The 16,087-nt window shown below is 30.8% G+C and overlaps 1 protein-coding gene across 1 annotated transcript in view; it reads left to right on the top strand.

Moving 5' to 3' along the window:
* The window catches only part of LOC126738435 (low-density lipoprotein receptor-related protein 6), a 40,242-nt gene that overhangs the window by 11,449 nt on the left and 12,706 nt on the right, over positions 1-16,087 (top strand). The window contains exons 8-18 of the mRNA XM_050443773.1: positions 1,392-1,715; positions 2,553-2,747; positions 6,323-6,635; positions 9,691-9,842; positions 9,956-10,088; positions 10,142-10,273; positions 11,531-11,679; positions 11,750-11,998; positions 13,024-13,175; positions 13,263-13,519; positions 13,601-13,786. Coding sequence (XP_050299730.1) covers positions 1,392-1,715; positions 2,553-2,747; positions 6,323-6,635; positions 9,691-9,842; positions 9,956-10,088; positions 10,142-10,273; positions 11,531-11,679; positions 11,750-11,998; positions 13,024-13,175; positions 13,263-13,519; positions 13,601-13,786 — 2,242 coding nt within the window. The remainder of the gene's footprint in view (positions 1-1,391; positions 1,716-2,552; positions 2,748-6,322; positions 6,636-9,690; positions 9,843-9,955; positions 10,089-10,141; positions 10,274-11,530; positions 11,680-11,749; positions 11,999-13,023; positions 13,176-13,262; positions 13,520-13,600; positions 13,787-16,087) is intronic.

Below are 16,087 nucleotides of genomic sequence, written 5' to 3'. Positions count from 1 at the left end.
TTACAATACATGTTTTCGTTCTATAAGAAAACTCCCTCAATACATTTCTAATTATATTCGGAGTTATACCCTGAATTGTTTTCATAATAATTGTTTCCAAATGTTCTACGTTTGTGAATGGCCTGTGTTGATATACCTGTTCTTTTAAGTAACCCCATAAGAAAAAATCTAATGGGGTTAAATCTGGAAAGCTAGCTGGCGAAAAAATATCGAAATATCTATGAGTTAATTAAGTTCACTTCTATTAAAGATATTTCCAAGGTATTGCCTTACTTCAATCATACTTCCATGTTGCACCGTCCTGCTGGTACCATATCTGTTGTCGTTTATGTCTTGGAAGGTCATGAACAAAATCACGCAACAGATTTAGTAAAAAACTTATATATCGTTGAAAAGTCATAGATTGTCAAAAAAAAAGGGCCAATTATTTTATTCTTGTAAATGCCGGAACAAACGTTAGTTTTAAAATAATATTGATCGCAAATTTTAATCATAGAGTGAGGATTGAAGTCAGTTCACCATCGAGAATTTTGCAAAGATATTGTTCCATTAGACGTAAAAGTAGCTTCGTCAGAAAAAATTAGTTTTCTAGCCAAAAAAGGGCCATCTTCAGCTCTCCTTGGATAAGTCTCCAGGTTTGAAAGTATGGATATATTGTAGTTTATATGGATGAAATATCATTGTTCTCTTTAAGAATTATTGATATTGTAGATTTACCAATTTTATCTGGAAGCGAAGATGCCCTTTTTTGCAGATATACTTTAGCGTTTTCCACTGCAGATAGAATAACATTTAAGTTCATCTCTTTACTTGTACAGATTTTTTGACGCTTGTTGCTGAATTTATTAACATCTCCACATGATTTGAAGTTTTTCATAATTATCATCAAACAATTCTTGCCTTAAAGAAATCATTTGTTTATCAGTGCATCCTAGATTTCACGTAACTATAACAATTACATTTGCGTAGTTATTGTAGTTAAAAAAGAAAAAAAAGATTTTTTGGACACACTGTCTCTGTACATTCAACCTATTTTCTTTTTTACTCTTTATGAACTTTATTTGTCTTAGTTAGATTTTGATAATCCTGCACATTTTAGGCCTTTTTTTCTGATTGTATTTGGGTTAAATTGATTTGTTTTTCTTTATTTTAATTAATTTTTTGTGCTAATGGCAGACTATTTAGTGAGGTCTTAAACACAAAGTATTGTAACCTTAAATAAGAACCCTATTATTGTTAGGAACATAACATTATTATAGAAAGGAATTAAAATACCATTAAAATTAAACAAATGAAATAAAATGTACTTATTTCTTTCACAAATAAAGAATATTTATTAATAGCAGTGGTTTAATGTTATAAGAATGAAATTCTATTTTATTTTTTTATAGGAAGCGATCAGCAGGACGTTATAACGTTAGAGATTCAAGATCCAAATGGCATTGCTGTTGATTGGATATCCAGGAATATTTACTGGACCGATACGGGAACTGACAGGATCGAAGTGGCACGATTGGAGTACGGGTTTCGTAAAGTAATAATTGGCGATGGTTTAATTGATCCAAGGGGAATAGCGGTCGCGTCCGAATTAGGCTGGTTATTTTGGTCGGATTGGAACGAAAAAGATCCAAAGATCGAGCGAGCCAATTTGGATGGGTCCGAAAGGGTCTTTGTTGTGCATAAGGATCTTGGTTGGCCTAATGGCGTCACTCTAGGTAAGACTAACAGCTTATAATATGATAATTTGCAATGTTTATTTGGTTTTTCCATAATTAGCAGACAGGGTATCCGAGATAAAATAGTCCATTTTTAATCAAAAATATTCAATAAAAAATCACGTACGTGATTTTTAATTGAATGCCAAAGTGCCTTTGGCTGGTCTAAAGGCGTGTATCAAATTTCATAAAAACATCTAAATTAATAAAAAAGTTATGACTAAAAAACTTTTTTTTCTTAAAACTAACACTCTGTGTTTCCAAATCCAAGCGTTTCTCGTTACGTTTATAAAGAAAATGAGGTCTTATTTTAAACACAAATGCGCTGTTAATGTGTGGACACTGAAATTTAAGACACCCTGTATAAATTGCAAAAAAGGCTGTGTAACACATTTCTTTGTAAAAATCTGACTACAAATTCAAGACCATGCTTTGAATCAACAGAAACTGAAGAGCTGATACACGAGAATGATCATAGATCATTTCTAACGCTTGATTGTCTAATATAAAATAAATTATTAATCTCAAAATAATGTGTTAACTGCTTATACATTATTGTTTCTATAACTTTATCAATAGCTGGAAGCAAGTTTATTGCCCTTGGAGTTTTTGGAATCCGTAAGTTTTAAAGCATTTGGAAGCTAAGTGTTTCATAAGATATTAACTATTTAATAAGGGATATCCTACATAAAGCAAAATAACTGTTTTAAGAGGTTAATTATTTTGGGTTTTTGTTAGATCAATTCCCTCTCTCATAAATCCGCCCTTATATTAAAGTATTTTTTTTAATGATTTCCTTGACATACATTCACTCCTTTTTCTAATAAATTTCTTTAGATTTAATAAATGAGAAAATCTACTGGTGCGACGCAAAGTCTGATAAAATCGAATACGCCAATTTTGATGGATCTAAGAGGAGGATATTAATTACGGAAAATTTGCCGCATCCGTTTGGCTTTAGTCTTATGGGTGATTATTTATATTGGACCGATTGGCAACGTAGGACTATCGATAGGGCACAAAAAGACACCGGTAAGTTGTAATTTCATTTTAAATTAAGTCATTTAAGAACTAACTAATAATGAGTTGGCATTAAATACTGATTTGGATATTTTACCAATTGTTTTATGTTTAGAATTCTACTTATTGATAGATTTCCGCATTAGTACAGTTATTGTAGTTGAGATATAGTACACACAGTAGATCTTCCTTATTTTACAGTTCAAAAATTTAAAATTATAGAGGCAATTCTATAATTCCTGCAAAAGTCTTTGAAACAGCATACTGCAATAGGCTGTATTACTTTCTTGTTATTTCAGCTGTATTACTACGCTTTATTTAAGTCCTAATATGTCTTTCCTCACACTATATTCACCCATAATAGAATTATGGCAATGATGAATTATACGCAAATTTTGGAGCCCTTAGAGCCAAAATGTCAAATAATAGATCTCTTCCTTTACTATTCATGTGCCTTGGAAATGGTTGTCAACAGCGTTCCTTTAAAAACTTTTATGAGATTAGGTGTGTGACATTTGATATTCGCCAGGAATATCTTATATATCACTTGGCATTTCATTGCATATTTGAGGTCAGCATATATAATTTTATTTAATTTTCTCATGTGCAGTTGTTTTCATCAAAATATGCCTTCGGCATATCTAACTATTTGTATCTCTGTATAGTATAGTGAGCCGGGAAAATAGGGTGAACTTGAATTACTGGTTTGGAAAACTAGAAACACATCATATCTTCACTTCAATATTTAAATACCACTACCCTCTTTTATCATAACTTAACTTAGGAATTAAAACTTTTTTCACTTACTACTCAATTAGACTTTTAATTGAAGATATGACCACCATCCTCTTGTGTCATTTAAAATTTTCGGGAAAGAAAGACGTTTAGGGGGCACCTTTTATCTATCTGCTGATATCTATCTTTTACTTAATTCTTACAAAATAGATATTATGTAATTTTGTTACAGACAACTTAAACACTCCATCTATATATATAATGGCGAATAGTAAAAGGTTCAGTTTAGCTCTACAAGATTCTTAGGGATGAAATCGACTCTTATAACTCTTATCGATAACAGTGAATACATTGACATTAAGTTATTTTATTTTTTAAATATTTGGATATCGCGTTGACAAGCAGATCTGATTAATATACTATCATTTACATGTTGCCTCCTTCTCTCTTATGAGGTTGTATTATATCAAATTATAATGGCCCAAAAAAGAACTGTTTGAATCATTATATTTAAAAATAGAGGGAACTCATAACCTTGATAAGTATTCAACTGAAGCAGATGTTACCTATGTTTTTAACTTAAGAACTAAGTTAAGGTCCATGTCAATTGTCAATACATGTGCCTCAGCATACTCTGACTCATGCAGCAAATAGCAGATGTGTAAATTCTGTACTATGGTCTACCATTTAAAATATTCAATCATATTCATTCCAGGGATTTTTTTCTCCTGATTAGTAAGAAGTTTTTTTAATATTTTTTTAAAATCAATTACAAAGTATAAAGTAGTAAACTTTGAAAAAACGTTTAACCTAAGAGGTGGAAATTTGATTTACTTAGTCAGAAATAGTATGCTATAATAAAAATCAACAAAATTGTTGCTTGAATTTTAAATTAACTGAAACTAATAACTTCTAATTTTAATTTCAGACCTTCGAGATAATTTTTTATATTTTCAGAACTAAAATAGTCAAAATTTAGAAGATTTGTATTTTTAAGTTAGATTTTGGTTTTAGAACATTCTCTTTTCAGATTAAATTAGTTAAGAATTGGATATTAGTGAAAGGTCGGAAAAGGGGCTTGCAATTCCCTAAACCCCAAAGATCTGGAAAGTCATAAGTCAGGTTTTAAAAAATACTAATGTAAATAACAGCAAATATGAAGTGAAATGCCTAGTTACGAATAAGGTAAAATCCAAGAGACGTATGTGAATATATTAAATCTTACTTTGTCGATATTGAGCAAGAACTTGCTACCAAGATTCTCCGTATTCCACTTAATCCTGCCACTGAGTCATTTGTAAATGATAATATTTTCTTTAATCCATGCCTTGAACAAGAAATTGGTAACTATAATGATAATATGGATGCATCAAAGACGATAAGGATAATCCAAAACTGTCCAATCTCAGATGTAATAACTTCAAACTCAAATAGAACATTGTGAAAAGACAGTGATATCTCTTGACCTGCGGAAGGCATTTGACATCGTTGACCATGATATTGTATTCCATAAGTTACATCGGATGGGAGCCAGAGATGTACAATATTTCAGAACACTTAAAGGGTCATAAACAAATCTTTTAGTGCTATGGCACAACAAGTTCAGAGTCAGTAGTTACATGTGGAGTACCTTAGGGATCCATACTACGCAATTAGGGAACAATGTCCCCTAATTAAAAATTAAGTAATTATTTAATTAATCTTAATTATTCCTTAATTAGCATCAACTAAATTTCAAAGTTAAATTTAAAAGGTCAAATTAAACTATTTGCGGATTATGCTATTTTAAAGTCTTTTTAAACTACATGAATGGCTTAAATCACATACATTGAGCTTAATTACCTTAAACATAAACAAATCGTCATATATGCCGATCAATAATCGACTTGCAATAATAATAGTTCATGGTCAAAACTTAATAGTATTCGAGAGTACTAATTTTATGAGCCTGCATTTTGACGAAATATTAGCATGGGTGCCTCTCATAAATAAAGAATTACTTAGAAAAAATTATTGCAGCAATAGGTATATTTATATATATATATATATATATATATATATATATATATATATAGAAGTACCTATTTTTTCTTGGTACATTATCACCTGCAGTATCTGCCGATTTTATTGCATCCTACAAGAAAAAAAATAGATAAAATCTGTGAAAATTTAAAATACAATACAGTTAATACAAAATCTAAACAATCTTCCCAGGAGATATAATACAAAAAACTTAATATTAGTCTTAATATAAAAATATAGCACAAATACAGATTTCTGATTGTGTCTTCAACCGGGAATTGACTTTATAACCCTAAATAGGCTCTTATAAGGGTGTTAAAATTTTACTTCAGGTTTAAAAGTTTAATTAAAAGGTTTTGAGGAGTTATATACGGATGCTATCACATTAATTTTTTGTACTATTTTATTTTTTACTCGTGGCAATTAATTTCAGTGAATGAATCTATATAGATTTGTAAATCTCTGGATTTTTAAAAAATAAGCTTTTTTTCCAAGCATTTTTTTGGAATATCCTTGGGAATAAAAAACCAATCATGGAAATTTTTAAAGTAATTTTTAGTTTTTAGTTTATCACCACTTTCAAGCATTTAAATTTCCATTTATAATTTCATTTTTCAACTTTTAAGTTCTATGAGCTTCAGTTTGTTAAATATAAGTGATTAACGTGCTTGTATCTTATAAAATAGAATAATAACTATTTATAAGTTTATTGCAATGGCTAAATATAAAACCATACTGACGTTTTCGTTGGAAAAATATATTTAGTTGAATTTTAACGAAAATCCCTATGTAATACTAGTACTTAACGCTTAATATTAACACTACTTTAGGATCAAACCGATTATCGATTGTGGACAACATGGAAAGCGTGATGGGCGTAAAAGCAATAAATCTTGGTCCTACATCTGGCTGGAACCCGTGCAAAGATAACAACGGCAATTGCAGTCAGTTATGTTTACATCGATTTAATAAAACACGAGTTTGCGCCTGCGAAATCGACTTTGAACTGGCCAAAGATAGACAAAATTGCGTTAAACCAGAGGCGTTTCTATTGTACACTAAGAATGACAGTATCGGGAGGATTAGTATTGAAAACGAACCAATAGAAACTGATTTGTTTGTACCTAATATTAGGCATGCTAGGTAAGCATTTTCTGTAGAATGTGTATGGATAAGTTTATATATAAATGGATCCTCCAGGAACTGCATGAATATAGGTAAATGTTGAAAATTGACAACCTGGCCAATTTTCAACAGTCATTGGGTACACACATATTTAAATTATTTTGATAGTTTTTGGCAGACTGCGATATAACGGGATAAGTCAATGGTTGTGTCATATTGTCAAATTTTCAATATTTTCTATATAATCGTTGCAGTTTTCGCAGGACTGTGCTACATATTTTTGATTTTTATTATAATTTTGACATCTGTTTTAAAAGTCGGTTGGAACCTTTGATGTGATACTCAAATCACAAAACAGTTTTACCATTAACCAAAATTCTTTATTTTGCTCTCGACACTTGTTTCGCTAAAGATGTTGTAAAGACTAGACTAGAGAATATTAAAAATTGCAAAAACCTTGTTTCCTCATCAGAAAAATTCAAATTATAACTTTCAAATTAAAACTTTCGACAGTAAATTAAGTCCCATTGTTTCCACTATAGAATTTCTTTTTTCCTATGGAAGTCTTTGGTAGAAATTTGAAACCTTAAAATTACCTTATGCATGTCCTTTTTTAATTAATTTTACTTTATTTTAAAAGTCAATAACTAAATTTTTTAAGTGAAGATCAAATTCTTGTTTCTTTCGACGTATCTTCTTTGTTTCCAGCATTCCTATACCCGAAGCCTTAGAATATGTGACTGAACTTTTGGATGTTTCGATAATAAACGAGAAATAATTGAATTAACAAAACTTTGCATGACAATATTTTTTAATATAATAATACGTATTATGGACAATTTAAGGACTATGGGGATATATACAGTAGCGGCCAAATGTAGAGAAACTTTTAATTTTTTAAAAAATTAATTAATAGGTTAAATAAAAAGTTTTAATTTCATCACTAAATCATTGGGTACCTTAAGTTACTTATAATGATATAAAAATAAACACATTCTTTAACACATGACGAAAATACCAAAATATTTTTCATTTTTTTGCGGCCATAAGTAGAGAAACTTTTTTTCCGATCATTCCTAAACAAACAGTTTTTGAATAAAGAGAATAATATTTTAGTCGTGTGTTAGTATTAGTCGAGTAAGATGCCACGAGGTATTCATTTGTCAGTTCAGTTAAAAGAACTAATTATAAAAAAATATCAAGATGGATTGAAACAAAATCAAATTGCAATTGATTTAAAGCTTAATAAAAGTGTTATATCTAAACAAATCAAGATGTACAAAGAACGTGGAGGTTCTTTAATTAAACCTAAGACCGGAAGGCCGCGAAAGACTACTCCTTCAGATGATAAAGTAATAAGAAGATGTTCCCAAAAAAATCCTTTCTTTACTGCCGTGGATATTAAGAAAGGAAACCCTTCCATTTCACTATCCATCCGTTCCATAAGAAGACGCTTAGGCGAAGGAAACCTCCAAGCCAGACGACCGGCAAAGAAACCATTCATTTCCAAGAAAAATCGGTATGCTCGTTTAAAATTTGCTAGAGAACATTCCACTTGGACTTATAACCAATGGAAAAACATACTTTGGTCCGATGAAAGTAAATTTAATTTATTTGGGTCGGATGGAATAAAGTATGTAAGGCGTCCCCCACATCAAAGATTCAATCCTAAATACACTAGGCCAACCATAAAACATGGTGGAGGTAATGTCATGGTATGGGGTTCTTTTTCTGGGCATGGACTAGGTCCGCTAATAAAAGTTGAGGGTATTATGGACAGATATCAATATTTACAGATCCTCAAGAATCATATGATACCTTACGCCGAAGAAAACCTTCCACTAATTTGGAAATTTCAACAGGATAATGATCCTAAACATACAGCTAAAATTGTTAAAGATTTTTTTGCGGAGGAACAGCTCAACGTTTTAGCCTGGCCTCCACAAAGCCCCGACTTAAATCCCATTGAAAACCTATGGGAACAATTGGAGTTAGATGTTAGGCGTAAATATCCCGAAAAATTTAAAAACAAAGAAGAACTGTTTTGCGCATTATCGCAGGCCTGGCAGGAAATACCAGAAGAAAAAATTGTAAAATTGTTGGAGTCGATGCCCAGAAGATGTGCAGAAGTTATTAAAAACAAAGGTTTTGCTACCAAATATTAGGTTTATTTTAAGTATTTGTAATATTTTGCTTAAGTTTCTCTACTTTTGACCGCTTAAAAAATAAAAAAAAAATTTTTTGTGGGTTTATAAATAATTTTCTTATACACTAGTTATTTATTTTTTATGTTGTATTTGTGTTCCACCTAAAACAATAAAATATATTTTTAAAAAGTAATCTATCAATATTTTTTTAAAAATAATCAAAAGTTTCTCTACTTTTGGCCGCTACTGTATATATATGTTGATGTGTCTGCGTTTTAGACAAAGGTAAATGCATATTAACTGTTTTTAATCGTTTAAATTTAACTTCGAACAAGAAACAAATAACCAATTTCCATTCTTAAATACTCAAATAAAAAACAATAATAGGTTAGAATTCGATATTTATAGAAAAGAAACAAATACTTTTAGATACATAACTAGTAACTGTAGCCATTGTTTCCAACGTAAAATGGCTACCATGCACTCCTTAGTACATCCCTTAGGCTCATTTTCTCTAAGTAGTTACATATTTAATAAAGAAAAAGACAATACAATTAAAACAGTTGCTAGAGTCAATGGTTATGAGGATAGGATTATTGATAAGCTGATTTGAAGACATAAATTTAAAGTTATTCTTAAAAGTTCCGCCTCATTTCAAGAAGATGAAAATAAGGAAGCTTTCGTTACAACACCATACGATCATATTTTGACAAAAGGCTTTAATAGGGTGTTTAAAGTCTAAGAATGATCTATCAAAGTTCGGTCAAGTTAAGAAATCTTTTAGGAAACCCAAAAGTTAATTTTCTCCCGAAGGTACTAACATTATAAGCGAGACACGTGTCGAGAGTCAAATAAAAAGTTGTGCTTAGTGGTAAAACTGTTTTGTGATCTGTTTTAACACATCTTTGATAATGGATAACTTTTAGTTCAATCGATTTTGACGTAAACTCAAGAAGGATCTACTGGAGCGATAGCAAATTAAAAACCATTATGCGAGCATATATCAATGGCTCTGGACCCCAAAAAGTAATCGACTTAGGTCTGGCGTACCCTGAGGGAATTGCTGTTGATTGGCTAGGTACTAACTATACCCTTTATACTTTATATTAATAACTTTTACTAGTAATTTAACACATGAGATTCCCAAAAGCATCTTATCTAAAAATAAGACTACTTATTTACATTATTTAGGGCTAAATATCTACTGGACAGACCCATTTTCGCGTAGAATTGAAGTATCTAGGTTAGTAGGTACGTCCAGGCGAACCCTAATTTGGAATACACTCAATGAACCTCACAGTATTGTTTTGGATCCGGTTTCTGGGTGAGTTTATTGCGATGGAATAGGTAGTTTGTCATTTAAAATAATAATTTCAGGTATATGTATTGGTCGGAGTGGGGACAATCAAATCTCATTAACAAGGCGGAGATGAACGGGGGAAAGTCGCGGAAACTGTTTTCTACCATCGGAAAAGCCAATGGACTCACCTTGGATTATGAAAAAAGACGGTAAGTTTGAAAACATAATTTATGATGGTATAGTTTGTTATGAAAATGTTTTTTCGATATAATTTCTTTTTGTAATTTAAAATTTGTGTTCCAGAAGTAATATATATAAATAAATAATTAATATTTATTTATTTATTAGTATTTGCCAAATTACACAATTATTTCTTATAATATAAACTTCACAATTATTTACAAATAAACAAGTTACCGAGAAGCATAAGTAATGTTTGTAAGGGATAAGAAATGGTTACATAGTGGATAATTAATAATTTGTGACAATTTAAGTTAAGTTCTTTTTTTTATCCTTTCACTTTATCTTTTACTTAAAACACTATTATCTATATTTTGAATTTGTAGTATTAGTGCATTTGCCTAAAATAATTTTTTATGCATACAAACTGTATATGACTGACCCTATCTATTTATAATAACTATTTTTTGAATTTTCTTCTTAAGGATTTATGAAATATTATTTCTTTGAACTCTTTCCTCAAAAAATTATAAAAAAACTTTAAGAATTTTAAATTAATTTTATAAAATTTTAAAGCTACTAAAATATCTATAAGCGTAGTATTAGAACCTTTTAAATTATAAGAATTTAAGAAATTTCATTAATTTCGAAGTATATTAGTTGAGTAGAAATATTTTGATGCGGATTTAATGTTCAATCCTTTTTCATCCCACAAGTTTTCCATTATGTTTAGGTCCGGTGATAATCCCGGCTACTGCAGCACTTAGACATTGTTCTTTCAAAACTATATCTGCACACCACGTGAAGTGTGTTTAGGATTGTTGGAATACGAACATTAAAGAAATCTCCTCACCACAAAAAAAGCATTTTTTTTTTATAGATTGATTGATTCGGAGTTTTGAGTTAATCAGTAACTCCGTTTCTCTAGAATAATAGGTATAATTGAGCGTAATTTCTTATAGCACAAGATCGAGCTTAGTAGTATTTAGATAATGTTTAACAAAGGATGATTGTGCAAGGATTTGTACAAAGAGGTTAGGAAATAAGAACAAAAATTGATTTCAAAAGTTGGTCGTAAGTTTTTTTTTAATGATTTTTGATCCTATTTCTATCATTATACAATTTCTATAAAGTTCTAATAGCTCTGTTCAGAAGCCTTTGATATAGTTTGACAATGATTAAACAGAATAAAGTTATTTGATGTGATTTATCCGTAAATCGGTGAAATAATGTTATTAAGCTCAAGTAAAAAAAATATATGACCTAATTTTCTACTTAATTTAAAGGCTCTACTGGATTGAAATCGATGCACCGGCCATTTGGTCCTCGGACCTCGACGGAAACGACAAAAAAATTATCGTGAAAGACGAGAATCTCACGCCTCTTGGTCTCGCCTTGTACAAGGAATATATTTATTGGAGCGACGAAAAAACTGGTTAGTCGGGGTTTTCTATTTTTTTTTCTATAGTTTTTTGAGTTGTTATATTGAACTATATTCTTTGCAGCTGATATATACAGGGCATCCAAACTGGACGGTTCTGGCCGCACCAGAATCACCACTTTATCGGAAAATGTGACCGATTTATTGATTTATCACCATTCGACCAAACAGAATCAGACGAATCAATGCGCGACGAGTAACGGCGGATGTTCGAACTTGTGTTTAGCTTTGCCGGCCAATAGTCCAGCGGAGCATACAAGATACACCTGCGGTTGTCCGACTCATTATAATTTGGAGAAGAACAGATGTACCGGTAAGTAATATACATATGATTTCATATACAATTTTAGCCAGTTAACTAGAAGCAACGGGATAAAATTAACATTTAATTTTTTTGATAATTCAATTAACATCGTTCATGATTTTGTATTTAATGCATGTTAATTTATTGACGTTTCTAGATAAAACTAAGAAGTACTTTCAGGACTTGTTTACACCTATCAAACATTAGGATATTTAAAAACTAGAATTTCTAAACCTAAATAAAGTACAACACTTCATAAATTTATTAACAGTCATTCAAGATTCGCTCTTGTTGAGCACTTTTTCTGAGCAAAATTTCAACCTCCATTTGATTTTGAAAAAATATTAAAAAACATGAAAAAAACAGAAATTTTATCTAGGGAGCAAACGTACAAAAAGAGGCTCTTAAATATAATGATTGAAATTTAAAAAAAAAACACTTAAGTAACATAAATAAAAAACGGGACGCTGACAATCTTAAGTAATTCTTATTTGAACTTAACTAGCAACATAAAAAACTTTGTACATAGCATAAAATCCTACACCATGTGAGTCCCCAACAATTTATAACAACCCTACAACTTACCAATGTTTTGCTTTTTTTTTTCTTCTATTAAGAATTGATAAGGAGATTAGCTGCTTGAAAGGCGATTGTCTTACAGCTATTATTGCAATCTCCCAAGGTAGATGGTTAAAAAATTATAAACTCTAGACGATGAAAAGCTTCTAAATCTTTGTACTTATTATATTGTACCACTATTATTATTAGAAGTATCTACGATATCTGTAAGTGTATATGCAGTATTTTGATCTTCATTCTCATTTTATCTGTTGTAACCTTTTAAGAGTTCGGTGGATAATCTCCTAGAAAGCGTCGGCCAAAATATATAAATCAATTGTCTGATAGTCTGAATAGTTTTTTTACTTATATCCAACAAAATAAAAATTACCCGAGTAGTAAGTATTTCTCATCAGTTAGATGATTTTTTTTTTAATACCAGAATTTGATTAGTAAAAAAGAAATATTCTTTGTAGCACCAGTAAAATTCATGATCTACAGTCTGAAAAATCTAATTGTCCGCCTAGTTCCGGATACGTCCGATTGTCCCGAAGCTGTACTGCCCGTACAAGGAATGAAAGCTGTAAAAGCCATCGATTTCGATTTAAAAAATAACCATTTGTATTGGGTGAGTATATAGATGGCATTCAAAGATTTTTTTTCGGCAAAACCAAATCCAAGACCGATGAAATTTTTTATCTCAAATGATTTTTAGATCGATGGTAAAATCCAGGCAATTAAGTCAGCGAAAATGCTTGAACCTTCACCCACAGCAACCATTTTCGTTTCTAGCGGTCAGGATATCAAACCGTACGATATTGCAGTGGATTCGGTGGGTCGGTTATTGTTTTGGACGTGTGCGCATCAGAATGTGATTAATGTAACTAGACTAGACAATAACATTCCTTTTGGCAGTATTAAAGGCAGAGAAGGAGAGAAACCAAGATTAATTGTGATACATGTCACGAAGAGGTATGTCAATTAGTTTGCCTAAAACATTTCATTTGATAAATTTATTTTAATGCTGTAAATATTTAAAAAAAAAAACTGTAGGCTCTTATTCTACACCGACGTTGGTTCTCAGCACCAGTTGATAAGGACCAGGCTTGACGGTTCTCATAGGATATTTATTACGAAAGCGGACGATATAGCAGCCATAGCAGTTGATATAGATAATGATTCTATCGTATGGTCTCAAGGACATAGTATTTATATTAGCAATATTGATGGAGAAAACAAGTAAGTGTTGAGGAATTGAATATAGTTTTCAGTCAATTTTCGCCCCGCCTTTAATGCAATTTAAAAGTATCAAAATACGTTTAATTAAAATTAGGGTTACATGGTTCGCTGGACTAGGGCATATAGCCCTTTATCATGTCTTGGAAAACATACGTTTATAGCAGAAAAACGTACCGTATAAACGGAAACAAAACACGAAAGTGTTCGGTAGATTTCACTACAAAAGAGCCCAGTGCCAAATATTTAAATTTGATGTTGGTGAAATGTAAGACGTAAATGTAAAATGTGATGTAAGAAATTGTATTAGGTATAATTAGTTAAAAAAGTTAGGAATAATAGGAATATAATACATCATTCAAAATTAAAAGGCGAATTATATATTGTACAAAGTTAGAGGGCGCCAAAGTCACCTAAATAATTGGGTTTAGAGTTATTGAATTGCTGTGAATTGGTTTTAATTTTTTTTTAAATATTTCGTTTTTTTTTTTAATTTTCGGCCCCAGGAGATAAATTGTGGAGTATTTAATTATCTTAATTTTTTGTTCTATACATTTATCTGTACGGTTCATCTATAGAAAATCAAATTTAGAATTTCTCAAAAAACGACAAGGGGTGGACATCGACACTTTCGTTTTAAGCTTTTCTGAAAGAGCCCTGCAAACTGACAAAGGCTGCATGTTTTCTTATTGAAATATCAAATACTACCACTAATATAAAACTTTGAAACTAATACAGTATATAAAAAGCAAAAGTTTGGTGTTAGCATTTAATTTTCAATCATGACTTCCACTGTGCAGGCAAGTGCTAAATAATTCGGTATTTATTCCTGCTTTTGGTATTATAATTTTTGGAAAGAATGCCATAAGAAAGAAAGAAGACTTGCGTGTCATCGAACATAGGGCTATTTAGTTGCTTTATTTATTTTATGCGTAAGTAATTAAAAAAAAAACAACTCAAGACACTCTTTTTTGTAGACCAACTTCTTAATGATGTTGCTTAAAACTGCAAGAGACCCACGGGTTTTTAAGTGTGTAATATATATTTATTAATTGAGCCGCTCAGAGCAAAAGTGGCATATGTCAGTATTTTTTAATTTTTGAGTTATACCATTAATTATGTTTCTACTGGTCTAATATATTCAGTCGAAAACTGGTATAAGTCAAAATTTTAACTTAGCTAAGATAAGAGCTTTCTAACGTTATTCCTCTCAACATAATGGATTCGTTCGCTGGAATAGTGGCGCCAGGTCCTATTAAACTCACTTTTTCTTGTTTAGTCAGATTTTTTAGTGTTATGGTACGTAGTGTGTAGATCAGTTACTGTAGCTAAGAAAAAAGATATGATAGAACTTCTTCAGTGGATTCCCCCGATTCAGCATCAGTTCTTCCTGGACTTACTGACAAAAGAAGATGCTGTTGACAGTGGTCCATTATCCGATTCTGATGAAGATTAATTTGTTTAATAACTTGTTCTTACTCTCCTTACTGTAAGTTTAGTATGTAAGATAAGTAGTAGTAATGTTTTGCTCTTCAAACTCTATATTTTTTGAACACTTTTATCAGTAATAGATATCATAGTAAACATACTACAGCTATTATTTTTCTTTGGTTCATCAGCTTTGTGAAATTTGGTTAACTTTTACGCGGAAAAGTGATATAACTCTCCAAGTTATACCACTTTTCCGCTATGTTTTTGAAAAAAACTTACTGGAAGAATGACATTGGGCGGCAAAAATGTAATTAGTGGGCGTAATCAGTAAGAATGTTTACCATATGAAATTTTAGTACAGGGTTATTATAAATATGTACAAAAAAGTAAAGAATATGTTACAGTGATTTTTTAATTCATCCAGATGCAAAATATCAATATTCTAAATTTCTACTTTAAGAGAGTTAGACCACTTTTCCGCTGAACGGCTCAATTGAACTTTACAGGAAGGTTAAATAAAGCAAAATCCTATTACCAAGCACACTGCTAAACCTAAAGAACAAAACCATAATTAAAGTAATAAAATTTATTACAAAACGTAATTTAATAAATACTTTAGTTTGGCTGTTTTGCAGTTGAAAATATCTATATTGTCCTCTATTTTATTATGAGAGTTACAAATGCTAAATGAGGTGAGTTAATTTGGAAGACAAAAAGATATAGCATATTCCTTTTATGGTATAGTGACGTATTGAAGGATAACCTAGATAAGAATGTTGGATCATCAATTTTTGCGTCTGTAATTTAGTCCCCTTATTATGATTGTCACATTGGACGCATTCAGGCTGAAACGATTATAACGGAATACAGAGA

This window comes from Anthonomus grandis, chromosome 7 (assembly GCF_022605725.1).
Source record: "Anthonomus grandis grandis chromosome 7, icAntGran1.3, whole genome shotgun sequence".
In the NCBI taxonomy this organism is placed as follows: Eukaryota; Metazoa; Arthropoda; class Insecta; order Coleoptera; family Curculionidae; genus Anthonomus; species Anthonomus grandis.
This window is presented reverse-complemented; position numbering and strand designations above follow the sequence as displayed.